This window comes from Culex quinquefasciatus, chromosome 2 (assembly GCF_015732765.1).
Source record: "Culex quinquefasciatus strain JHB chromosome 2, VPISU_Cqui_1.0_pri_paternal, whole genome shotgun sequence".
Lineage (NCBI taxonomy): Eukaryota > Metazoa > Arthropoda > Insecta > Diptera > Culicidae > Culex > Culex quinquefasciatus.
The window spans coordinates 139,507,527-139,534,577 of NC_051862.1; the positions used below are offsets into that span (position 1 = coordinate 139,507,527).

Genomic DNA, 27,051 nt, shown 5'->3' on the forward strand with positions numbered 1-27,051 from the left:
GCCCTGAGACTACGCCAAAGTGGGTTCTCGCAGCATGAAGTGGTGTCCATGTGTAAAAATGGAAGCTTCAGCAATATACTGAACACTTCGATTTTAATTCCACATCGAATCAAATCATACTCTTTGCCAAACAAGCATCAAACCTATGACACTCATTATGACAAAGCCCAGGGTTTTAAAAATAATGAGTTGTAATGTTATGTTGAATTAATATAACAAATCTCCATACATTAAAAAAATCGCTTCTTGAAGATTATTTCGAAGTTTCATATTAAGAAAAAAAAAACAATCAATAATTTTTTGAACAAAATTTTCTTCATTAACAACTTCTTAGAAACTGATATTTTCGCACTCAACGAAAAAGAATTAATTTATTTAATTCCTAATAATATTTTTCTTTGTAATTTGAAAGAAATTCTATCGTTATCAATTATTTTGTTTATCAAATTGATATCCGCGCGAAATCCGCGCCTGAGCAAAATTAGCCAGCAAATCCGCGCCAGATCCGCGCGATACGCGCCATCCGCGCCATCCGCGCGATCCGCGCCGTCCGTAACAACCCTGTGATTGTAAGTTGTACAATATGTCTAAAACAAGAATATCAAATAAAAACAGACAAATGAACATGTAAAAATACTTAAAAAAAGTAACAAGAAAAACAAAAAAAAAAACATAAAAACATTACCAAAATGAAACAAAAACATTACTCACCAAAACCTTCATTTTCTGCACCGTGCTCCATCGTGTGCACCTACCTTAACATTTCGCCTCGTTTATGTTTTGCTCTCCATTTTCTTCTATATTTATGCTCCGCTATCCGATGCTGATACCACGCGTAGCTATGCTGTCACCCACAACACAAAGACGAAATCGTCGTGGTTGTGAGTTTGCGTGCCACCCCATTTCTCACACACCATCACCAGTACAGGCAGATTTTCAAGATCAAACACAAACAACATTCTGCTGCCATTCAGTCAGTGAGTGGCGTGATTCGTGCGATGTTGTGAAAAAGGTTTTTTTTTATTTGCAAAGAAAAAGTTGAATCTTCATACTTTTCTTGGATGTGGTCAAGTATGGAGCATCGCGTTAGCTAATCCGATTGCGGAGTCCTTTTTTGTGAATAGTTTGTTGTTTGTTGAAAGAAAGTTTGTTGACCAGTGTTGGCAGAACATGAACGGCTGGAAGGCTTTTATTGGTTCGTGACTGAAGTAGCAAAATTTAGTAGAAATTTGTACCCCGTTGCCCAAATCTTATGCCCTGCAATGCTGATTACAATGCTGTTGTTGTTGTTGTTGTGTGTGTTCTGATCTGCAGGTAGTAGACTGCCGATAGTTGCCAGTAGGGCACGGATTGCCTCGGCCGAACCATGGACTGGACAGGATCAACTCCCGAAACATCAAAAGGTATCCCATTTATTAGATTTGTGGGACACGTCTTGCTAAATATATTTTTTTCTAAAAATATTATTTGAGCCGCGGCAATTATATAAGCTGGTCACCCTCTACTGCGGGGTTGTACAGTGTTTGAAATCGATTTTCCTTTGCCTGATCATTTCGTTTCGTGTAATTGAGGGGATATGATTCAATGTTTTGGTGTTTTTCCTTTGCCAAATTGTGTCTTGCAATTCTTCGTTTGTGCGAAGTTATGACTTCAATAACTTGTACAAAAATTCCGACAGTATTTCGACGAAATACCTTTCGTTCGTGTTTCTGCTGTACATTTTTTTCTTTTCTTGAATAAATCCCCTTAATATTATTGAGTCATTGTCATCTATTCGGTCATTTTTGAATGTCTCATTTTGCAGGTAATGCTTTGTCGACGTCGTGTTAATTCGTTTATTCATCCATGCATAATTCATTTGTAGCACGTCTATAACAATATTATGATTATCTTAAAGAATTCTGTAAATTTTCAAGCCTGGTTAAACCAAAAATAACAGAATTTTCATAAAAATTTTGTTATGATGAATTAAATTTGTAAGAGTATTATTTAGTTTATGTATGTAAGTTAATTCAATCAGGACTCAGGAGCAATATTTATATTCTGTTGTTGAAATTCTGAAGTATTGTTTTCAATTTGATTGTGCCAATTTCAAGTAACACTGGTACATTATCTTTATCACTGATTGGCAAAGCATTTCAAAGAAACTTGGATTTTAGTCGGACTCGAGGGGAAGCATAAAGTTTGGGGTCCCAGAAACACCATTTTTTATATTTAGAAAGTTTTTGCTCTTCCCCGATTGGAGCATGTGAGCAAGTCATTTCTGTCTATTTTTTGCTGGCTAGTGTTATTGACTCTTGCAATTTTTGCAGTATTGAATATTTAGTCAAATTTCAAGTTTAAATGATAACTTTTTTTCTGCGGAAAAAGGAAAAAAAATATTTAAAAATCAGTTCAAAATTGTAAAATATTTTGATTTTTTCTCAATAAATTGTACTAATTTCTAAATCCGTGTGGATTATTTAAAGAACATATTTTCTGGCCAAGAAGTAATCAGCACCTTACTAAACATCAATCATTTGAAACTCGTAAAAACATCTCAATTTAAAAGTTGCACTGTTTATCCTTCATTCTTAAATTAAAAATGATTTTGGTTCTATCTTTCCACAGCCGGCTACAGAATTGAACTTGGAATAAAATACAAAATTTTCCATTTTTTTTCAAATCAAGACTAACATTTCAAAACGGCTAAACATTCAACATTACGTCCTTTTGAAATGTTAGTCTTGATTTGAAAATTTTGGAAATATTGTTTTCGAAAAGATCGAAAAATTTCACGAATGTTTCATTTTTTGCCTTCCTCACTGAGGTAAGGCTATAATCCTGCTCTAAAAATGAACTTCGTATAAAAACGTCGTAGACCCACCTTCATGTATACATATCGACTCAGAATCGAAAACTGAACAAATGTCTGTGTGTATGTGTGTGTGTATTAGGGTGGGTACGTTTTTCAAAAAGTTCTCGAATCAAGTTTTAGTATGGTTCCCCTTGTAGGGCATGCCCATAGGGACTTTCATGCCAAATATCAGCTCATTTGGTTGTAAACTGGCTGCGCGCATCAGGGTTAAAGTTTACATGGGAATTACTATGGGAAATTGGAACTTTTTGTTCAAACGCTCCTACAGGTCTGGGAAAATCACGCGCCAACTTCTGGTATGATCAGGCCTATGGGGAATGGTCTGGAGAACACTTTTCCCGAAGAGAGCATATGGATTCGTTGTCCCTAGACCTGGCGCATCGGCAAACAATCCGATGTGTCCGGAATCAACGGTTTTCCCTGAAAAAGCATCAAATTTTTCTTAGCATGCTATGGAAGCATGATGAACACCGCGACGCCATACGTCAGGCTGCTACCACGTGGGAGAGAAACGGCTGGAATTTTAATTACAAACCTTCTTTTAACTAGAAAATGATCATTTCGAGTAATCCTGATATTATTTAGTCGAATTCAGAATCTTTGCATAGCAAATTTGAATTTTTTTGCAAATATTTCAACCACGTGGTAGCTGCCTGACGTATGGCGTCGCGGTGTTCATCATGCTTCCATAGCATGCTAAGGAAAATTTGATGCTTTTTCAGGAAAAACCGTTGATTCCGGACACATCGGATTGTTTGCCGATGCGCCAGGTCTAGGGACAACAAATCCATACGCTCTCTTCGGGAAAAGTGTTCTCCAGACCATTCCCCTTAGGCCTGACCATACCAGAAGTTGGCGCGTTATTTTCCCAGACCTGTAGGAAACGTTTGAACAATTTCCCATAGTAATTCCATGTAAACTTTAACCCTGATGCGCGCAGAGTTTACAACCAAATGAGCTGATATTTGGCATGAAAGTCCCTAATGCCCTACAAGGGGAACCATACTACTCCTTTTCGTACCCACTAGTGTATGTATGTATGTGACCAACAAACTAGCTCATGTTTCTCGGCACTGGCTGAACCGATTTGACCCGAACTTGATGCATTCGACTTGGTTTAGGGTCCCATAGATCGAGTTTTATACAGATTGAAGTTTCGATAAGTAGTTCAAAAGTTATGTATAAAAATGTGTTTTCACATATATTTGGATCTCACTTAACTGTATGTAAACTATGTCCGGGTCCATCATCTGACCCATCGTTGATTAGGTTATCAAAAGACCTTTCCAACGAGTCCAAAACATTGAAGATCTGGCAACCCTGTCTCGAGATATGGCCACTTAAGTGATATTGATGTACTTTTTTGAAGCCGGATCTCACTTAAATTTATGTAAACTACGTCCGGGTCCATCATCTGACCCATCGTTGGTTAGATTATCAAAAGACCTTTCCAACGAGTGCAAAACGTTGAAGATCTGGCAACCCTGTCTCGAGATATGGCCCCTTAAGTGATATTGATGTACTTTTTTGAAGCCGGATCTCACTTAAATGTATGTAAACTATGTCCGGATCCACCATCCGACCCATTGTTGGTTAGGTTACCAAAAGACCTTTCCAACGAGTGCAAAACATCGAAGATCTGGCAACCCTGTCTCGAGATATGGCCATTTAAGTGAAATTTATGTACTTTTTGGAAGCCGGATCTCACTTAAATGCATGTAAACTATGTCCGGGTCCATCATCCGACCCATCGTTGATTAGGTTATCAAAAGACCTTTCCAACGAGTGCAAAACATCGAAGATCTGGCAACCCTGTCTCGAGACATGGCCACTTAAGTGATATCGATGTACTTTTTGGAAGCCGGATGTAAAAAATAGATGAAACTTGTGTACAGCCATTGTTGTGAGGAAGGCTCCAACCACATAGGTGGATTAAGTTAGTTTTAACATTGTAAATTGGACCATTAGGTAGTTGCTGAGATATCGACGTTAGAAAATGGTGGGTTGTTTGCGTGAGACTTATAAAACATCAATTTTCCTGTTTTTAAATCTTTGCATGGCAATATCTCAGCAACTAAAGGTCGTATCAACAAAGTTCAAAAAAGCAAAATATAGATAATTTTCTCAGCTTTTCAAAAAATTTTTTTTTCAGAAGTGGGCAAACATGTCTACTATTTAAAAAAAAACTGCGACTTTTTTCAAAAAAGTTACCTAAAAATGGCTATAACTTGAAAACGGTGCACTTTATAAAAATTGCACTAACGTACTTTTTGATTTCAAATTTGATTTTACGTCGGAAAATGAAGTTGAAAAATATTTTCGACAAATATTTAGATTTTTTGAAAAAAATTGGTCAACCAGAATTAGTTGATTTGAACTAATGTAAATTTTCAAAACAAATGTAAATTTCCAATGAATCTAATGTAAATTCCCAATGAACCTGATGAAAAAAATCATCATTTATTATGATACCTTTTGGTACATGATAAATAATGTAAATTTAAAGGATTTTTTTCTGTGTATAACTTTGCCGAAGGCACCAAATCGATAAAAAAATTCATTCAAAAGATACAGATTTTTGAATTTTCATAAATCATTTTTGTATGTTCAGCTGCCAAATTTGTATGGACAATTTATGGACAAACCAATGATGCAAAATGGCTTCTTTGGGCATATCGAAGGCACCAAAAAAGTTTCAGCCTGATTAAAAAATACAAAAAAATCGAATGACCGAAATCTGAAAGAATTGCTCTGTAAAAAGGAACTTTCTTTACACGAGAGTTATGTCAAAGTTTTTATCAGAGAACTACTTATATTTCAAAAAATGTATTTATAATATATATAATAGAAATAGAAAGTTTTCAGGAAAAAAAATAGTCATCGCTACTTTCAGAAGTGCCCTATAAGAAATTTTCGAATTTATATATATTTTTTTTTAATTATTTTTAGGAAGGAATAATTTGTTAGATTTTTAAATAACTTTTACGTATCAAATAATGTGTTTTAAAACAAGACAAAACATTGTAGAAGGTTGCAGTTTAGCAGAATTAGCAGATACAATCGAAATTTTCAGCTGAAAGCTAGAGCATTGGAAAGCCGAAAATTATTTTGATTCAAAATTGACAATTTTGAAAATAGCGATGACTAAGGGAGAATGGGGAGACTTGATCCCCTTTTTTGTATCGCCCATAACTCTGTCAATTACTCACAAAACTTTGGACTTTTTGCATCAATTGGAAGCTTAAATATTCAATTATGTTTGAATGATAAGGGTATTTCATCAGATGAACTCTTCGAATCATGCCAAGTGTTTAAAATAAAAAAACGCATTTTCAAAATGTTAGGGGTAATTTTTTCCCCCTTTCAACATTTTGAAGAAATTTTAGGCAAAATGTTTCTTATTCATCCAAACTATTAATTTTTTATGAGTTATAGCAATTTCACATAAAACCTGTACCTACGTTTGTGTTCAAAATATAACAAGTTTAATATGTAAAATATTTAAAAACTTCAAATATTCTTTTTTAGACCAAAATTGAGCATGTTTACAAAAGCTGGTATTTTTTGTTTACAAAACATTTGAAAAATTGTTCAAACTGCATTAAGTTATGTACAACTATACTAAAGGAAACTATGTACGAAAACCCAGCCCAATTCATTAAGCTTGAGGCTAATTCAAGTGACTGTAAAAATGTAGGGATCAAGTCTCCCTAAACGTACTTTTTTAAACAATTGATTGTAAAAATATTATGACGATAAATTTAACGTCAAAATGCTTCTGGATTTTGGAGTTAATTAGTTTAAACATTTTTAATTTTTTACTTTGTTTTCTTACAATGAGTTTTAGTCGATTTCAAACAACTTTCTAGAACAAAGCTATTTTTTTACCCACATGCTGACGAGATACAAGCTTGGGATCAAGTGTCCCCGGAGATCAAGTCTCCTCACTCTCCCCTACCTACTTTTCTCTTTTAAAGGCTGCCAGAAAACACTCAGTGAAATGCAAGCTAATTTTAAATAAAAATAAAAAAAAAATAGCGAACTTTTCTTGTCCAAAGTCTAATAATTAGTTCTAAAGATTTGTTTTGCCTTTTTTACTGTTCTAAAGTGGAATGCTTATTATGTAATTATAATTAAATAGGGGCAGGGGGGGCAGAATGGCCCATGGGGGCAGAATGGGCCACCCTTGGTTTTGGGCTTTAGAATGGATTTAGACCAACCGTAAGGCAAGGGTCTTATAAAGGACGTCAAATAACATCACCATACCGAAAACGACGTTTGAATTCATTGTATTTTTCGAATTATGAGCAAAAATGTAAATTATTGACAAAACCACGCAAATGTTGTTTATTTCGAGGTTTTTAAATAAGCTTTCTGAAAAGTTGGATTGTTTGAAAAAGTTTGTACAATGCCAAGGGGCAGGAAACTCCGTTGAACTTTACTTATTATATTAATAAGTATACTAACGTTCGTTATTATATTAATACTTTCCCACCCTGAATATATACACCTTTAATAGAAATGTCATAACTGACGTAAAGAAAAGTCAGATTTTTCTTGTTGTTTTTGTTTACCGTTGACCGTCGTCGGTCGACCGTTGCCGCTTGCAAGCGGCTTGTCTCTAGCCAGGTTCCCATCCGATTTCCACCCAGGCTCTTCACGTCGAGAACGGGATGTGGCCAACTTTGAACTCTGTTCCAAGTATCTAACAGGAAATACTCACATATCGTTCAAACTCGCCAACTGGAAGCTGTAACTTTGCCATCTCCGGAGTACATGCGATTGCCGGAAGATGGATTCCGTTGTAGCTGGTTCTGTCCAGAACGGCATGACGGAATTTCTGCCAACCGTACCTCGAACGGCTATAATGTCAGTGCCAAAGGAACAGCCTCATGAGCGCAACAGTAGTAGAAGGAGAAGGAGGGTGACATTTTCTGAAGTGTTTTCATGCCAACGCAAGTGCCTGTCTGACGGTGGAAATTCCGTCAATCGAGCCTGGTCGGGCACGGCGGCTAGCTCTAGCCAAACAAAAGTGGCCAGCTAATGTGTCAAGAGTCCCTACCGAAGATGTTACACCAGACACGGTCAATTTGGAGACGGATGTTGAAGCCAGTCAACGTGCCCTGACATCTAAGGCAAACGAGCACGATAATGTGTTGAGGTCAAGGTTGAGGTCCAAATCAGGTCCACAAATATCGCGGCAGAAAATCTAGCCTAGACGAAACATCCCTCGAACGGTCTATGATTATAAAATTGTTTTATTATTCAATTGTGCTTAAAAATAAATATTTCAATCAGCTGATAAATGAAAACAACAACAATCCGCTTGCACTGTCAAAATCAAGGTGCTTCAAGTGTTGGTGAGAACTTATGGTTGACATTTCGTTAATATATTAAAAAGTATATTAAAACTTCGTTATTCTACCAAAATGTTCTTAATATTTTTGAAGTTTCCTCCCCCTTGGGGCCACCTTAGAAAACAAGCCATTTCGTCTAATACAACGTTGAAGGGAGATAAGAAATGACTTAAGGGACCTTTCTAACATAGCTTCCATGAAGTTAGACCACTTTCATAAAAATAGTCACTTACCAAAACAAAGATTTTTGAAAATAGTGTTAATATGTTGTAATAAGACATTATTTTTACAAAAAAGCATCAAAACAACTAAAAAATCAACTAATGTTGCATTAAACGTGATTTGTGAAGCTACCAGGAGCGAAATAATCTAATTAGCTCTAATTTCGTAACTTTTGATTGTTTTTATAAGGCAGAAAAAGGGTGGTTCATTCTGCCCCCAAGTGGATTTTAATTTAACACTTCCACCACCAAGCCTCTAAATGATTTGAAGGTTCCGTTGTTGTTTGCATACCTTGGTAGTAACATCTAGTAACATTATAAGCATTGTACAAGGGGGAGGAAACTTCAAAAATATTAAGAACATTTTGGTAGAATAACGAAGTTTTAATATACTTTTTAATATATTAACGAAATGTCAACCATAAGTTCTCACCAACACTTGAAGCACCTTGATTTTGACAGTGCAAGCGGATTGTTGTTGTTTTCATTTATCAGCTGATTGAAATATTTATTTTTAAGCACAATTGAATAATAAAACAATTTTATAATCATAGACCGTTCGAGGGATGTTTCGTCTAGGCTAGATTTTCTGCCGCGATATTTGTGGACCTGATTTGGACCTCAACCTTGACCTCAACACATTATCGTGCTCGTTTGCCTTAGATGTCAGGGCACGTTGACTGGCTTCAACATCCGTCTCCAAATTGACCGTGTCTGGTGTAACATCTTCGGTAGGGACTCTTGACACATTAGCTGGCCACTTTTGTTTGGCTAGAGCTAGCCGCCGTGCCCGACCAGGCTCGATTGACGGAATTTCCACCGTCAGACAGGCACTTGCGTTGGCATGAAAACACTTCAGAAAATGTCACCCTCCTTCTCCTTCTACTACTGTTGCGCTCATGAGGCTGTTCCTTTGGCACTGACATTATAGCCGTTCGAGGTACGGTTGGCAGAAATTCCGTCATGCCGTTCTGGACAGAACCAGCTACAACGGAATCCATCTTCCGGCAATCGCATGTACTCCGGAGATGGCAAAGTTACAGCTTCCAGTTGGCGAGTTTGAACGATATGTGAGTATTTCCTGTTAGATACTTGGAACAGAGTTCAAAGTTGGCCACATCCTTCTCGACGTGAAGAGCCTGGGTGGAAATCGGCCGGCAACCTCGACCGACGACGATCAACGGTAAACAAAAACAACAAGAAAAATCTGACTTTTCTTTACGTCAGTTATGACATTTCTATTAAAGGTGTATATATTCAGGGTGGGAAAGTATTAATATAATAACGAACGTTAGTATACTTATTAATATAATAAGTAAAGTTCAACGGAGTTTCCTGCCCCTTGGGTGGCCCATTCTGCCCCGCACCCTGGAAATGTAGTCGAAAAAACTTTTTTTTTAAAGTGCACCAAACATAGCTTTAAGGGCCCACCGGAGAGGAAAACTGGATGATTTTTATTTTTATTGGAATTTCATTGCTGCTATGATGACTTTAACGAAAAACATCAGTTCGCACCAAGGCGCGTGCATCGAGCCAACCACGTGGCCCAAAATCAAAGCCTACCTAAAATCCTTGCATACATAACACGTGGCGAGGTAGTGTTTTCATGTATTCACGCTGTTCAAGTTATAACGAAATATTTCAAATGGCAAATGGTAAAAAGCAGAAAAAGTCAAAAGTTAGTACTATGCATTCCTGTTTTTGCAATAACAGACATGTAAGAATATAATTAGGCAATTCCCGCAATCGTAGAATTCTGCAATTCTGCACACAATCGGAAGCAGAGTGTTCAAATAGTTTTCTGCAACAAAAGTTACTTCTTTCTCGTGCAGAACACCAGCAGAAAAAGAAGCTACAGAAACATGCAGGAGCGCGTTCCCGGTCATTTTCGTGGATAGGATTTTCTACCACTTCCAAACCAGTTTTTTTTTTGAAAATTGCTTTTCTAGCTTTGTTGGTCTTTTACAAAACTTCTGGAGTTACTAGGTCTATTTTCGGACATACAGAATTGCTGAATTATGTCCAAATGGCACATCTGATCTGATTAGTTTCGTAGAGCGTTTTCTAACGGTCATTGCTGTTTTGAAAAACATTGAGTTTGAATCGTAGCATGGCGTAAAAAAGTCCGAACATCTTCCGGATAAAATAAAAAAAAAAATGGAGTCGTCGTAAATTCTTTTGAAATATTGAATCTGTATTTCTTACGGAAATCCTACACTCATTCACCTGTTAACGTATCAACTGAGATTCTCGTTACAATTTAGTTGATACGTCACCAAGAATTGATTTGCTTCTTATTTTCGTGACATAGCATTTTTTCATAAGAGTTTCCTAACCTCGAAAAACAAGGGATTATCCGCTCAACCGTTGTTCTAGTCGATTCAGCTATGTATCCAGATAAGCTTACAGGAGTTACATCCGTGTATAGAAAAACCTCTTGGTCAGCTACTTTTTTTGTTCAGGGATTGTCCATATAAGACGTAATTTTCGAAACGATCATATTATTGTCCAAACTTTCACGAGTAGCTTGACACGTTAGTGGTCTGCTATTTTATGTAGTATGACAATGGCCTTCTTGTTTCCTGCTTTATCACCTTCAACCAGGATGGCTTTCTGAATATATAAGCAACCCAAAATGCGTTGGGAATATGCCAAAAAAAAATCCACAAGGTTTTTGTTTTTTGTTTGTTTGTTTGTAGGGAAAATTGCCTACTAAATATTTAAAGAAAATTAAAATAAATTGATAATAGAAACCGTTATGGAATAAAACCTTTTTGCCATTCCGTTCTAAAACTACTTTCTCTTCCTGTGATTCCCAAATGACGATAAGCCATACTGCCCACCATTGAAAAAACGGCTAATATCCACTTTTGTCAAAAACGAGATATTAGCACCAGGTGGTAGAGGACGTTCCAACGCATCTTCTGGAACTTTAATTTTACTGAAATAGTGTCTAGACTTGGCTGCCGATGCGAAAAACCAAACGGCTAATATGCCACTCTTATGGGAAATTACCTTGACGGAGATTTTGTGTCAAACACTAAAACGCGTTTTTCTCGGAATACTTGATTTGGCATAATAGCCGAATTTTCAATTATGGGCAGCATACGTTTCTATACTAAAAGAATCGGAACAAAACCAAAACCAAAACCAAAACCAAAACCAAAACCAAAACCAAAACCAAAACCAAAACCAAAACCAAAACAAAAACAAAAACAAAAACAAAAACAAAAACAAAAACAAAAACAAAAACAAAAACAAAAACAAAAACAAAAACAAAAACAAAAACAAAAACAAAAACAAAAACAAAAACAAAAACAAAAACAAAAACAAAAACAAAACAAAAACAAAACAAAAACAAAACAAAAACAAAACAAAAACAAAAACAAAAACAAAAACAAAACAAAAACAAAAACAAAAACAAAAACAAAAACAAAAACAAAAACAAAAACAAAAACAAAAACAAAAACAAAAACAAAAACAAAAACAAAAACAAAAACAAAAACAAAAACAAAAACAAAAACAAAAACAAAAACAAAACAAAAACAAAAACAAAAACAAAACAAAAACAAAAACAAAAACAAAAACAAAAACAAAAACAAAAACAAAACAAAAACAAAACAAAAACAAAAACAAAACAAAAACAAAAACAAAACAAAAACAAACAAAAACAAAAACAAAAACAAAAACAAAAACAAAAACAAAAACAAAAACAAAAACAAAAACAAAACAAAACAAAAACAAAAACAAAAACAAAAACAAAACAAAACAAAAACAAAAACAAAAACAAAAACAAAACAAAACAAAAACAAAAACAAAAACAAAAACAAAAACAAAAACAAAAACAAAACAAAAACAAAAACAAAAACAAAAACAAAACAAAAACAAAAACAAAAACAAAAACAAAAACAAAAACAAAAACAAAAACAAAAAACAAAAACAAAAACAAAAACAAAAACAAAAACAAAAACAAAAACAAAAACAAAAACAAAAACAAAAACAAAACAAAAACAAAAACAAAAACAAAAACAAAAACAAAAACAAAAACAAAAACAAAAACAAAAACAAAACAAAACAAAAACAAAAACAAAAACAAAAACAAAAACAAAAACAAAAACAAAAACAAAAACAAAAACAAAAACAAAAACAAAAACAAAAACAAAAACAAAAACAAAAACAAAAACAAAACAAAACAAAACAAAAACAAACAAAAACAAAAACAAAAACAAAAACAAAAACAAAAACAAAAACAAAAACAAAAACAAAAACAAAAACAAAAACAAAAACAAAAACAAAAACAAAAACAAAAACAAAAACAAAAACAAAAACAAAAACAAAAACAAAAACAAAAACAAAAACATTTTTGTATTTTTGTATTTTTGTATTTTTGTATTTTTGTATTTTCGTATATTGTATTTTTGTATTTTTGTATTTTTGTATTTTTTTATTTTTGTATTTTTGTATTTTTGTATTTTTGTATTTTTGTATTTTTGTATTTTTGTATTTTTGTATTTTGTATTTTGTATTTTTGTATTTTGTATTTTTGTATTTTTGTATTTTTGTATTTTTGTATTTTTGTATTTTTGTATTTTTGTTTTTTTGTATTTTTGTATTTTGTATTTTGTATTTTTGTATTTTATATTTTGTATTTTTGTATTTTTGTGCATTTGTATTTTGTATTTTTGTATTTTTGTATTTTGTATTTTTGTATTTTTGTATTTTGTATTTTTGTATTTTTGTATTTTGTATTTTTGTATTTTGTATTTTGTATTTTGTATTTTTGTATTTTGTATTTTGTATTTTGTATTTTTGTATTTTGTATTTTGTATTTTTGTATTTTTGTATTTTGTATTTTATGTTTGTATTTTGTATTTTGTATTTTTGTATTTTGTATTTTGTATTTTGTATTTTTGTATTTTTGTATTTTTGTATTTTTGTATTTTTGTATTTTTGTATTTTTGTATTTTTGTATTTTTGTATTATTGTATTTTTGTATTTTTGTATTTTTGAATTTCTGAAAGGAAAGTTATAAAAGTTAGGTCACCGGATAAATGCTTGCACTCCAAAAACTGAGTTCGCGTAAACGTGAACAGAGTTCATGTCAACGGGAACCAGGAAGAGAACTGTTCACCTTCATGGTGCAATGCACTATAAAAGTTGAACAGTTTTCGTCCTGGTTCCCGTTGGCATGAACTCTGTGCACGTTTACGCGAACTAACTTTTTTGAATGCGGTTTTCCGGAACCATGTCAACAAGTAATTTATTTTTGTACGTGATACGAATTTCCATTGATCCATATTTTTCCTTGAAAATAAAACGAATTACCGGTCAAATGTAACCAGAAGCATAAAAATCCGTTGAAATGTGCTAAGATGCATTTCAATAAAAATTCCCAGAACCGATTCCAGGAAAAATTAGCCGTCACATGACGTGATTTGGTCAAATCATGCAAACAGTAATTTTCACAGTTTCACTGGGGGAGCTCCTGCGTTGTTCCGAAAATGGCTACTGCCCATAATTGACGCATCATCAAATAAAGAATCTAAAAAGCATTTTCAAGAATGAACATTTCCCTAAAAAGCATGATGATTATCTTTTCCATACTAAATCTACGTGTTTTCGTTCAAAAAAAATATATACTGAAAACTAGGTATGTATTTGTAGAACTTGAAAAAAATCAAAATTCGAAATAAAAAAACTAAATTTTCTGTTGAATACAAAGTCACACAAATATATGAAAGTTGAATGATCTTGATTCTTCACCCATCACTTCATCCACGTGGTTACCATGATCGAGTCACAGTTCATGCCTGAATCCGCGCGCAACCTGTTCGCGGGCGCCAAACAAACTTCGCGTGGCCATAGTAACGACAGCAGGCAAACGACGCCGTCCACTGGCGAAGGTGAAAATCTTGATCAACCAGTGGTTCTGCAATGGCGGCCGCTGAAAAAATCGATTCAAAATTTTGAACTAACAAATCTCCTAAATGCGAAAGATTTTCTTCAACACATATAGGCATTTTGGAAACGTAAATTACTCAAAAAGGAATTGTAGCAATAAAAACTAGTATTCCTTCAGCCGTATTGGAGAAATAGCTTAGCAAAGGCAACGATTTCATATTTCCCCATACATTCGCGAATCAATCTAGCAAAATTATAATTTCAAACTTGCAATGTAACAAAAGGGTTCAACAGATAACATTGAAAACTTTTCAGTTTGTTCAAGATATATCACTTTAGGTATTGGAACAGTTTGAAAGCAATCTATCGAGTCAATTTCATGTTCTGGTGATAGAAATGAAACTTGGGCGGGTGGACGATTTTCCGTCTCCGGTGGTGGCTTAATCTAAAAATTTTCATCAACCCAGTATACAACATTGAAGGGAACATCCCAAAGCATAAGCCTACTACACTGAATTCATAAATTTGTATGTTTTTCTATGGTTTTTTGCGCATTTTACTTAGGCGGGCCATTCTGTCCCCCCTGCCCCTATCGAATAAGAACTAAAATATTGAAGCTTTGGTTTCGATGCACTGCCGCCCAAATCAAGTCCGTCCCATATGTAATTTCGTCAATATTGAGTTAATTATGCCGTTTGGTTCGAAATCATGTGAACTATCAGAAAAACCAATAAACTTTAGTAACCAGAAAACCGTAGAAAATTCACTTTTTCGTAAAATTCTAACACGTAACCTTATGGGCGGGACACATTTGACTTGCGTTTTTCTCGGTTTGCTGTTTTTCATATGGGACGGACTCGATTAGAACGGCAGTATCAATGATGGAAAAATGATAAATGATATTTAAAATTCAATATCAAAATAATCACACATAATCAATTACAGCGCTCGAACCAGTCCCAAACGCGGCATGCTCTGCTGGATCTGCGCCGCCAGGCCATTCCGCTGGAGCGCCAGCGCCAAGTCCTGTACGAGTTGGTCCAACAGCTGGAGCGGTCTCCCTCGGAGAAGGCCTTCGCCGTACAGGAGGGAGCGATCGAGCTGCTGAAGGAACTGCGCCACTCACCCGATCCGGCTATAGTTGACAGTGCCCGGCTTGGGTTGACCCTGCTGGGGTATGTGGGGCCACTTCCGGGGCAGGGCATTCGGATATTGAGCATCGATGGAGGAGGCATTCGGGGGCTTATCGTGATGGAACTGCTGCGTAAGCTCGAGAAGATGACGAATCGGAAGATATTCGACCTGTTCGATATCGTGTGTGGAGTTTCGGCTGGAGCGAACTTGGTGTGTGCGCTAGGTAAGTTATGGTGATAAGAGAGCGTTGTAACGAGGGTTCGCTTATCAGTGGGATTTAACTGGTCATGAACTTGAATGGGATTTAATGTTTTTGTTTCTTTTGCCGTAGCTTCCGAGAAGAACGTCACACTGGATGAGTGTATTCACTTGTACAAGAAGACAAGTCATACGATCTTTCACCGGCCGTCAACGCTGGACAAACTGGCCGGCGCGTCCCGGCTCGTTTCGTCCCACGCGTATTACGATGCGGAAATGTGGGAAGGGCTGCTGAAGAAGCACGTTGGCTACTGGCGGATCATCGACACCTCCAAGCTAACGCACGTGCCAAAGGTAAAACATTGAAGCTTCAACAAACTCTTTCTTCTACCAAACTTAATCCTTCCCCTAGATCTGTTGCGTCTCCACAACCATCTGCGACCAGCACATAGACGCGCACGTCTTTCGAAACTACACCTTCCCCCTAAACGTCCAGTCGGTTTACGCCGGAAGTCACACGGCCCGTCTCTGGGAAGTGGTCCGCGCCTCGACGGCAGCCCCAGCGTACTTTGGTGACTTTCAGCTCGAGGGACAGCTGCACCAGGACGGGGGTATTCTGTACAACAACCCGACAACGGTGGCCATTCACGAGGCCAAGTGTTTGTGGCCAAACGAGCGCATTCAGTGTGTGGTCTCGCTTGGGACGGGTCGGACGCGAACGAAACCTAGTGAGGGTAAGGACGGACGGAAGATTGTGAGCGAGAACTTTCTGGCGGAAGCATCACTTTCGAGCTCGTGGAAGACCAAGTTTCTGCGTATTCTGGACTCGGCCACCGATACGGAAGGTGAGTTTCAAAATATATAATTCTATTGCGCTCCGAAAAATAAGCTTAATCTTTTCTGCCATGCGATACATGCCAGGAACTTGAAAAGTTTTTAATATGGTTGGGTATTTGGTCAGGATTCACCATAGAAAATGATGATGCGTCCCAAAATCAAAGTGTTTGTTGAACGGTATTAGGACCTGGACCTGGTATTATTCTAAAGGCAAGCATTCGAGTGCTGCGGATGAGACATTTCCCGTTTATCTGTTTTTATCTGTTTTAAAACGCAAGGCATGTTTGTTTCCACGAAACAACTAGATTCCCTCCAGATTACCAGAACAATGTACTGGATATTTTTTATTTAGCCTTCGATTGGAATGGGTAGTCAAAATTGAAACGTCAAAAGACTTAGCGCGTTTGTTTTTTTGATGGTGCTTGCTAATTATTTACATATTTCGGGATTATTTTTCAAGTGAGTGACTAACTAATGGGCAAAAGAACATGTTGTCGGTAGTTGGAAGCAATTTTATATCTTAAGCGCTTTGAAATCGTTAGCGCAAGTGAAAAGATATTGATGGCGACTTTCGTTAAGCAGTTAACCTCTCATCTTGCGTGTGGATGTGTGTGTGCCACCAAAATGATGAGAAATGGTCTCGCAAAATAGAAATTATGATCAAAAGTGCATTAAATTTGAGCGTGCTTACTCGAGGCGGTGCTGTTGCTGGTAAGTTTATAGCCCAAATAGTATTTTTGGAGCTTTAATCGAGCATCAAACTCTCCATATGACGAAGAGAGGTGTTTGATTAGAAAGGGTATATTTCCCCAACACGCCGTAACTTTGACGAGTTGGCGTTTATTCGGGGAAAAAGGAGGAATCCACACTCAGGGTTGACTTCCAACAAACTTAAATAAGTTCTGTCTGTTTCATACGATTAATATTAAGATTGCAAGCAATCTTTCGTGTTCAGTGATAGATTTAAGTTGAACAGAAGTTGTCCAAGAACTGGCGTCCCGTTTCACCTCAAAGAATCGCGTTGCAATAATACTTGTTACCTTTCGACCTTTCGGACTACCGCCCAAATATTATTTCTCGTTTTTTTTTAATTTTTCGCGTGTTCAGGAGGTCATTTTGAGCAACTTTGTCCTACGAAAAACTTTACTTCTCTTGTTTTATGTTTTTCTTGTTTTATTTTTAGTATTTTAATTTGCATTTATCTTGTTTAGTTTATTTTTGTGTTTGGTAGTAATTGGCCTATAGAATTTATATATAGGCCGCCTATTCTACCACCTTCTATCATTACATTTTGGCTTTCTAATTTTTTCATGTTTTTACATACACTTTTTCAAATTTTCATTGTTTTCACCTGGGTGCTGAATAGTGGTTCGCAAAATGGCCTCAATTTTGATCTGTCAAACTGGAACCAATTTACTGTTCGTTAAAAGTTGAGAGTATTATTATAGATCATTAAAAAATGTTTTTTTTTTAAGATAAAAAAATGAGTGGCTTTTGAGGACCTGGAGTTGAAGTCAAGAAATCTTAATAAAGTTGAAGGCGAGATCGTAATTTTTATAATTATGAATGGAAGTTGTTTATGTAGTCGATGCGGTTGTATCCATCCAGAAGCTGTCATTATTGTTTGATACCGTTCGCTAGAATTAGCGATGTTTTTTTTCGCAGGACCAGAAAAAGCTGCAGGATTCCAAAATCAGCCAGGGAATTTATCTCTTACATATTTACACCACAGAGTAATCCAGAGGGAGCAGTGGCATTTGATTTATGGTTGCGTTACGCAATACATCTTGGTACATCCCCCCTTCAGCAAAAAATTTGCTTTTCGTTAGGTCTCGGGGCAAACTGACGTTTGAGGCGTTACTTATTTATCACAGCAACCAGGTGCATTTTTCATGTTGTCAATTTTTCCCATTTTCTGTGTACATTCTAGTGGCTTTACTCTCAAATGTAAAGAATGCCCGTGAAGATTATAGAAAATTGAGATTTCTCTTCAATAAAAGTGTGCGTTTTGTGCATGTAGGGGAAATATGCCCATTTTAATCACTCTAAGCCGTTCGACCAATTCTCATCACTTTTGCCGTTTTCCACTATTAAATCCACATTTTCAGATGTATCAACAACGGGGAGTTGCTTGCTTACTTTTTGTTGAGCTAGTTATTACTTTGGAATAGTAAAAAACACTTTATGGCAGCTGTAATTCATGATCAAAGTGCTAATAGGCCGATAATAGAAATAGGCTGAGAAAGGGTATAGTTCCCCTACGTTGCAGTTTTAGTTCACCGGCCTATTGAAGTCGGAACTATCCATTTTCATGTGTGACCGGACGTTTGGTTGTGATTTCACGTGACTAACGGTTAAACTAATTTCTATGACCAGTCCTTGGTGAATGACGATTTATACCAACCGAAAAATATGTGATAATGAATGGAAGATAACTTTTCCTTTATTTGGATTATTTTAATTTATAATTTAGAGGTAGTTTCTCCCTGACTTCTCTCATTATCGAGACTATGGACTATTATATCAGCAAGTTAATTAGTTCAACAGCTAAAATTGACCTTTACCTGCTGATCAATGAAAAACAGAACATCGACAGCATATGCACACCATTAGACGAGCAAATGAAGCATCTTGTCTCCATTGCGGGGAACTTGCTGAAACGTTTTTAATTTAGTACATGTCCTCGCGTTGCAACCGTGTGAATTCAGCAATGATGTTCTGAAATCAGATCTACACAACATAGAACCATCAAGGAGGAGGAAATTTCTTAAGTTGATCAATGGCTACGTCATTTAAACAGTTAATGGAAAAAATTGATGTGAACGCCGATGTTAATGCTCTTGATTTCCACTTGAATTGCGAAGTTTGAATAATTATGTAGATAATTATTTAAACTACAAAATAATAAAAAAATAATTCTCACCAAAAAATCGCTTCAGCAATGACATAACTTGTCAAAACAAACAAATCTAAAAAAAATCCTGAGTTTACTTTGATGAAATTTGATCTCGTAACGCTTCAAACATAACGCCTGAAGGCACTGCAATTCCAAAGGGTATAATAGTAACGGAGCCACCAAATTCGATGACTTTTGTTCGGACTGCGTCCTCTGGATTACTCTGTGATTAAACCATTTCATTTAAAATTTAACAACAGTCAAACGGGAAATGTCTGATCCGCAGCATTCGATTGTTTGCCTTGAGAATAAAATATAATACCTTTCAACAAACACTATGATTTTGGGTCGCATCATCATCTTCTATGATGAATGCTGACCAAACACCCTATCCTACTAACAAGTTTTCAGGTTCCTGGCGATCGTGGGGTGTAAGCACAGAGTAAATTAGCTGCCCTAGTAGCGCTGCGCTAACTAACATTCCCGTCCCTTAAAATCGAGATCTACAAACTGACATGGCGGGCGCCGTTGGTGGCCAATGACTGTTACCTATTCGCAACTGATCTTGTTCTTGATATCATGGTGTTTTATCTTTTCAGCGCATTCATACATGCTGTTGATAAGGGAAATACCACTTGATAGTCGAAGCCTATGATCAGTAGTGCTGAAAGGATATTACGGTTCTGTTCAGCAACGGAGAAGGACAACCATGGGTGGTCTCTCATGCTCATGCTCATGCTCAATGCTTTTAAAAACAAACATTAATTAATATTTATTATTTTTGATTGAATTGGTTTTAGCCTATCTAGAAAAATGAATCAAATCAACTTACTAACCAACTAACTTTTTTTATGTGGGGTTTACTCTGTGTCTGCACTACAGCTGTAAACATAAACAAAGTGGCAGGCTATGTTCAAGCTCAAGCGTGACATAGTTTTAGCTACTGAAAATACTTGTTTTGATTTTTTTAAACCTGTTCATGTTTAAATTTTCGTTGAAAAATTAAGGGCTTCGCACTTTGTTTTGTTCACAGAAAAATCGACGGTCAAAAGAGGCCTTTTTGATTTCCACGTAACGAAATATTGCGTCAGAAGTGGGTGGAATTTTGTGAATCAGAAGAACAACCGAATCGAAGTTCCGAGATTGTGTATTTTTGAAGTGCAGTGATAATGTTGGAGTAAGATTATTCAATATTATTTGGCATGTGCCATTCATAGTTATTGATAATAATTTTCAATCGAGATTGGGCAAATTATTTACCCAATCTCGAATTCTACCCTTTTCTTAAGATTTGTTTACTTCGAATACCTCAAAAGATCGACGCCACCGACAAAATAAATTATAGATCGATTACAATACTTGCCACTTCTTGGTATCATTTTGCGAACAGTAAATTGGTTCCGCTTTGACAGTTCTAAATTGAGGCCGCTTTGCGAACCACTATTCTGCAACCCCTAAATTTTTCAAAAATTTAAAGAGTTCTTCTTTCCAATGCCTTTTAAAGATCTAAAATTGGTTGAAAAATAGATTTTTAGCGAAGCCCGTCTAAAGGCGGGGTTAGGTAGTAGAGGGTAATCCACATGTGTTGTTAATGCCTTCCTCACTACTTTCTGAAAATGGATGACATAAATAAAAGATCTCGTAATAATTTTCATCTGAATTATTAATTCTTTGGAAGATCTTCAATGTTTTGAAATTATCAGGAAGCTCCCTCGATTACCTATCCAACCATAAGTCGGATGATGGATCCGGATATTGTTTACATATATATGTGAAATCCGGCTTCTAAAAAGTGCTTAAATATCACTTAAGTGGTCTAACATGAGACAGGGTTGCCAGATCTTCATTGTTCTAGACTCATTGGAGAGGTATTTCGATTACCTAACCAACAAAGGGTCTGTAATCTATCGTAAAATTTAGTCTAAAATAGGTACCCGATGAACATGTATGCTGTTTTTCTAGTTTTTAAAAAAATGAATAATTAATAAGAACAACAAAAAGAGAAGTTTAATTAATAAAATACCAGGCTTTAAAAAATCAGGCTGATTGCAATTATATAACATATAATTATTACCTATTATTTAATGCAATTTTATTTATTCGCCAGCAACCCACACCATCCTGAGCGACCTGCTCCCCCCGGGTCGCTACTTCCGGTTCAACCCGTACCTGACGGAGTTCCTGTCGATGGTGGAGGTCCGGCCGGAGAAAATCGCCCAGCTCGAACGGGACACCAACGAGTACTTCAAGCGCAACGAGGACAAATTCGAACTGGTGGCGGAGCTTCTCACCCGCAAGCGGAACATCGTCCACCAGACGTACGACGCGCTACGGGACGCGTTCCGATAGGGAGGTTTATTTCTCGATTCAAGTCATTTCTGGTTTTAAGATGTTTTAATTTTTTGATATTAGAGTGAGCGCTTTTTCAGCCCAGGGCTGAGGTTAGGCGAGTCGTGTTCAAGTCATGTTAGGAGCTAAGTTCCAAAGATTTAAAATCAGTCATTAATAGGCTAGTGCGAGCGAGCATACTTCAATAGCTGCAGTATCGATTACCTCGAGGAGATGGTCAAGTTCAATCTCGTCGACACCTTTTTTTTAGTTTGTAATGAACTTGACTAAATTTTGAGTCTGTATTGTCTGTTTCCGATCGTTAAGGCCCGATAGGCATGCCAGAGTTTAACGACGTGATTTATGTTACCACGGACCATGGAGTCGATATATTTCTCACCCCTGCTCGTTTTTTTTATTTTCTTCTAAGAAGCAAGGTTACTCGAATAAACAAAACCTGCGAGAGTTAATTACGCTGCGTTGTGTTCATGTGAGTAGATCACAGTCCAAAAAGAAAGAAAGCCAGCCAGCCGGAGTGAGGCAAATTTAGCAACCCCCTCCTCACTCTCTTACTCTGTTTTCCCCACTCTCTTGTGGTTGGCAATTTGGAGATGACTGCCTTTTTGGGGGGAAGTTGCTGCTGATGGAGAAATTGCTTCATAATTTGGGAAATTGGCAGCACGTATTAGAGCTACCGCGTGAAGCTACCCTAATGCCACACTGTGTTGTGCAGCGACGCACATGCGAAATCGAGAACGCGCGCGCGAATGTTACGTACGCGACGGTAACGACGATGCGCGGGAATTTGGCTACTGTTAGTGTGGGGAATGTAAGCAGTGAGGCCTCGTGTAGTGCGGATACCTGGCATGTTTAGGAATTGAATGTTTTTAGTGCTTTTGCTACCTTCATCAAGGATGACAATCACAGTAAAAAATAATGTAAATTTGGAAGCTGTAATTTTGGAAGGTTCAATATTACCTCTTTTATGATGAAATTTTACCTCAATTTAGACTGAAAAAGTGACATTACACCAGAAAAGAGAAAAAATTACTCATTTATTACACCTTTTTTCTGACATAAAAGATGTACCCTTTCCCAGATGTAATATTACCATGATTTTTTTTCTGTGATGGGTCATACAAAGCTTCTTAAATTTGTATGACCCAATCTCACACCCAGACCAGATGTCACATCTGATGACGGTACTTACATGTTATAAAAACCTTGCATTCCGATTGAAAACAAACTTCAAACCATTGTTTATTTTCAGTAAAAACTTTAGAAATGAGTAAAAAATCAAATCAATCAAATCCAGCCAGTGTCATCGGAACATGTTGCACTTGATAACGGCTATCTTGTAAAGTTATTGACAAACAGGGTAATGTCATTCCGGGGTGTCTACACAAACCTAACTATTTTGGATGACGTCTTAAGGCTTTGGTGTCTTGTATTAAAGTTTGTTGAACATGCCAAATTTCTAGCTCTTGATCAACACGAGACATAGGCAATTTTTGAATAAAATGGTCGAAAAAAGCCCTTTTTAGCGATAAATCAAAATGTTTGCATTTTGACGGCCTACTAGGCTCTGTAGAGTTGTTTATAACATAAAATTACATGTTTTTGCAAAAGACAACTAATTGTCATGAGCCTTTATCGAGAAGTTAAAAGAGTTTTCAAGTGATTTTGAGCCTATTTTCAAGTTGCTTCCTTTTCAAAATGACGCATTTTGGTGCAAAACCAAACAAAGCATCTGAATGGACACAAATTCAACTACACAGCAAAAAAGAAGTTGAATTTTGGAAAGTTTAATATTACCTTGTTTTGAGTATTATTACTCAGAAAATGTATAAAAAATGTGAACCTGCTGAATGAATAAAAATAAAATATGATGAATAAAAATTCATCATTTCCTGATGTAGGACGTCCAATTTTCCCGGGTTTTGAATTTCCCGGGAAACGGGAAATTTTTAAAACAGTAATAAAATGTATGTTTTCATAATATTTTTCACGTTTTTCAAGCTTAAAATCATAGAACTAGCTCAATACTATTCATTCGTGATAATGTACACTTCAATCTAAATAAAGATAACAGTTTTTAGATACTTGAAAGATTTTTGTTTGTTCTTTGTTGTGCTTTGGTTTCTAATCTAATTTGTAATCCAATGTGGGTCAAATTAAATAAGTCTCTTATAAAAACATATTTTTAATTTTGTTTTGACATGCCAAGAAACATTAAAAAAAAAAATAATGATAAATATAATAAGTCTAGTATATTCATATTTTATACAAAGGATATTTTACATATTATCTTAAGGGGCAACATACATGTTGAAATCACAAAATTTCATATTGAAACCATCCATAAACCACGTGGACACCTTATTGGGGGGAGGGGGTCATTGTCCACGCTCCATACAAACAAGATGTTATTTGTATGGAAATTGTCCACGATGGGGGAGTTGAGATTTCCAATAAAGTGTCCACGTGGTTTGTGGATGGTCCCATTACACATTTTTTTTAAAATCATTTTAAATCTCGATATCTCGAGATGGAATAGACCAAATTGGCTGGAATTTGGGGTGAAGACTCGCAAGACATATCCTGTGTGCATGAAAAAGCCAGATTTTGAAATTTTGCATTTTATAAAATATAAAAATCAAAAACTTTTGATTTTTTATATGAAAAACATAAAATTATTTAAGTTGGTCGTCATCGATCATGGCCGTTCATGGTCACCCGCGACAGACACGGACGACGAAACAAATAGAAACGCAAAAAGTAACTTTTTCAAAACTTTTTTTTCGTAAAATCGCGATAACTCGTGATGTTTATAAGCAAACCCCTTATGTCTATATATCAAAAAAAATTTAATTGTCTGCTCTACAACTTTATACAACATTGTTACACTCTAAAAAATAACCCTGCAAAGTTAGAAAAAACACGAAATTTTAAAATGAAAAATTTTGTTCTAAATGAAAAAATGACCCTTCTGGGTCAATGTAGATTCGAAAAGCACATTAAATTTCCCATAAAATGACATGTTCCAAAATTTTTTACAGTCGAGTAACGGAAAATGGGAGAATTTTTAAAACGTTTTTAGTGTTTTTTTTCGATGAAAAATAAGTTTTTTCGGAAGTCTGCGTACGCCATTAAATCGGGCGTCTAATTTTACATAAAAGTCCCTTTGACACCAAATTTCTATCTCATCACCGTTTCAGGCTGCAAATTATTGAAAACACCTCTTTTTTCGCATGTTCAAAAATGGAAGGGGTCGTACCGCCCCTCCGTCACGAGATATCAAAAAAACGGACCTCGGATTCGTGATCAGGGACAAAAGTTATCCCTTAGGACAAAGTTTCACGCAAATCGAAGAGGGGTCAGGGCAACTTTTCCCGATTTCGTGTGAGTTGGTAGAGAATTACCCTTTACAAATTGTTTTGTTCTGTTCTGTTGTGTTTTAACCGAAATCAATTAAAAAGCAAAACATTATGCAAACAAAATGACTAAAACAGGTGTCTTGATTCGATACATTCGTCTTGATTTGCCAAAAATGTGTCATAAAAAATAATTTTAGATGATATTATTTTTTAAACTAAAAATCATGAATAAACGTAATCGTTATAAAATATTTAAAATTAAATAGTAAATATTTAAATCGCTAGGCATTTTACGAATCGGGGGTTTTTTTTAACAATTTTCTTTTATAAGTCAAATTAATACTGATATCTAGAGTTTTTTTAATCGGTCCTATAAACATATGAAATACAAAAGATTATATAGGGCCTTTTCGAAAAAAAAAACCCTGAATATATGCTTAATATCTTATTTTTATTTATTATTTATCGTTGTTCCTCTCTTTCCACAACAAAACCTGAATTTCTTGACCAAAATTTGATATTCTTTTTCCAATTTCGGAAATTCCCGGGACAAAATATAAAAAATCCCGGGATTCGGGAATTCCCGATTTTGGCAAAATCCTGGGAATTCCCGGGATGGACGCGCTATTCTGATTACACTTTTTTTCAAACAAAATCTGTCACCATTTCCTGATGAATATTACGATCATTTTTTTGTGTACATACATTTTCTGAAAATATCTCCGTGTCTTTCGGTGTCTGTTTTTCAAAAATCAAATTATTTGCTCTACAGCATTGCCTTGGCGTTCTCGATTGCGAGATTCCTACTCGAAACTAGGTGTCCGAAGGCTTGATTGTTGAGGACCCAGGGAGATAACGACCTAACCTCTAGGTTTGACCGGGGCCAACATTTACTTCAAGGTTCGACGGAAGGCGTGATCAGAAAAATCTCGTCTCAAAATTTGCCACCGGGACCTTCTGGGATCGAACCCAGGCCGACTGGGTGACCCCGGTAGTTTTTAAAATGTATTAAAATAAGATACAAAGGAATTGCTAGCCTTCAGAGGATTCAACCCACAATAATAATCTTTTAAAATAAAAAAGCATTAACTAAAACGTAAGTCCTCTCCTTCTACCCCGAGATCCAACTGTAGGAATTTTCCAATTTTCTCACTTTCGCACACGACCTCGCCCCGAGGGGCGCTTCTCTGAAACGTCTCAATTTTCACTCCGCGCGCGCCTTCAACCGGACGGGAGATGCTGGCCCCGCAGACGTTCCATCAGACGGCATCGGCAGCCGACACAGTGAACATCTCCGCGTTAGAAAAAAATCACCGGGAAAATCTCCATCACCAAGTGGTGATCGTACTCGTTTGAAAGTGAAATTTATTTTTGATCTGCGCTCGAAACGCACAAGACGCAACCGACCGGCCGCGCGCGCGAAGAAATCTGTTTTGCGCTGAAACGCGCCAGAAAGGCAGTTTGCGCCACGCCACAAACGCCGGATTACAAGAGTGCATCGCGGTAGAAAGATTATCTACTTAATTAGTTTATTAACTTGCTCGCACTGCAGTGAGTGTGTGGTTTTTTATGTGGTTTGCAGATTTATGGGGAATATCCGTGCGTTGTTAAAAGATACACGTAATTGAAGAGTTTTGTGGTGGTAAGTCATTGATTTTTTTTTGCTAGGATGTAGTGGGTAGAATTGCCTGTTAAATTTTAATATGTCAAAAAATTAGTAGCAAATTGGTATATTCTTTTTTGCAAATATTGCCTTTACAAACATTTAAACGTAGTTCAATACATTGTTTTTGTAACAAGGAGAATCACATTTGTTTGTGAAACTGTAAAACTAAAATAATGTATTTTTTGCAGAATTCAATTCAAACAAGTTGTTTTCATGAAATTTAAAAAGTGCATAATGAAATATTGTATTTATTTAGCATGGCAAAACCAGTTGTAAAAT

At 36.0% G+C, this 27,051-nt stretch overlaps 2 protein-coding genes across 2 annotated transcripts in view; both read left to right on the forward strand.

Moving 5' to 3' along the window:
- Nucleotides 1–950: 950 nt before the first annotated feature.
- Nucleotides 951–22,199, forward strand: LOC6031822 (calcium-independent phospholipase A2-gamma). Its single transcript, XM_038254838.1, has 6 exons — nt 951–1,195; nt 1,315–1,403; nt 15,282–15,693; nt 15,802–16,022; nt 16,081–16,513; nt 21,509–22,199. Exons 1-6 carry the CDS (start codon nt 1,171–1,173, stop codon nt 21,748–21,750), a joined length of 1,422 nt encoding a protein of 473 aa, XP_038110766.1. The 5' UTR covers nt 951–1,170; the 3' UTR covers nt 21,751–22,199.
- Nucleotides 22,200–26,337: 4,138 nt separating this feature from the next.
- LOC6031821 (myosin-1) overlaps nt 26,338–27,051 on the forward strand; it is a 32,419-nt gene continuing 31,705 nt past the window's right edge. Inside the window, exon 1 of the mRNA XM_038257323.1 lies at nt 26,338–26,748. The gene's annotated coding sequence lies outside the window, so the exon portion shown is untranslated. The remainder of the gene's footprint in view (nt 26,749–27,051) is intronic.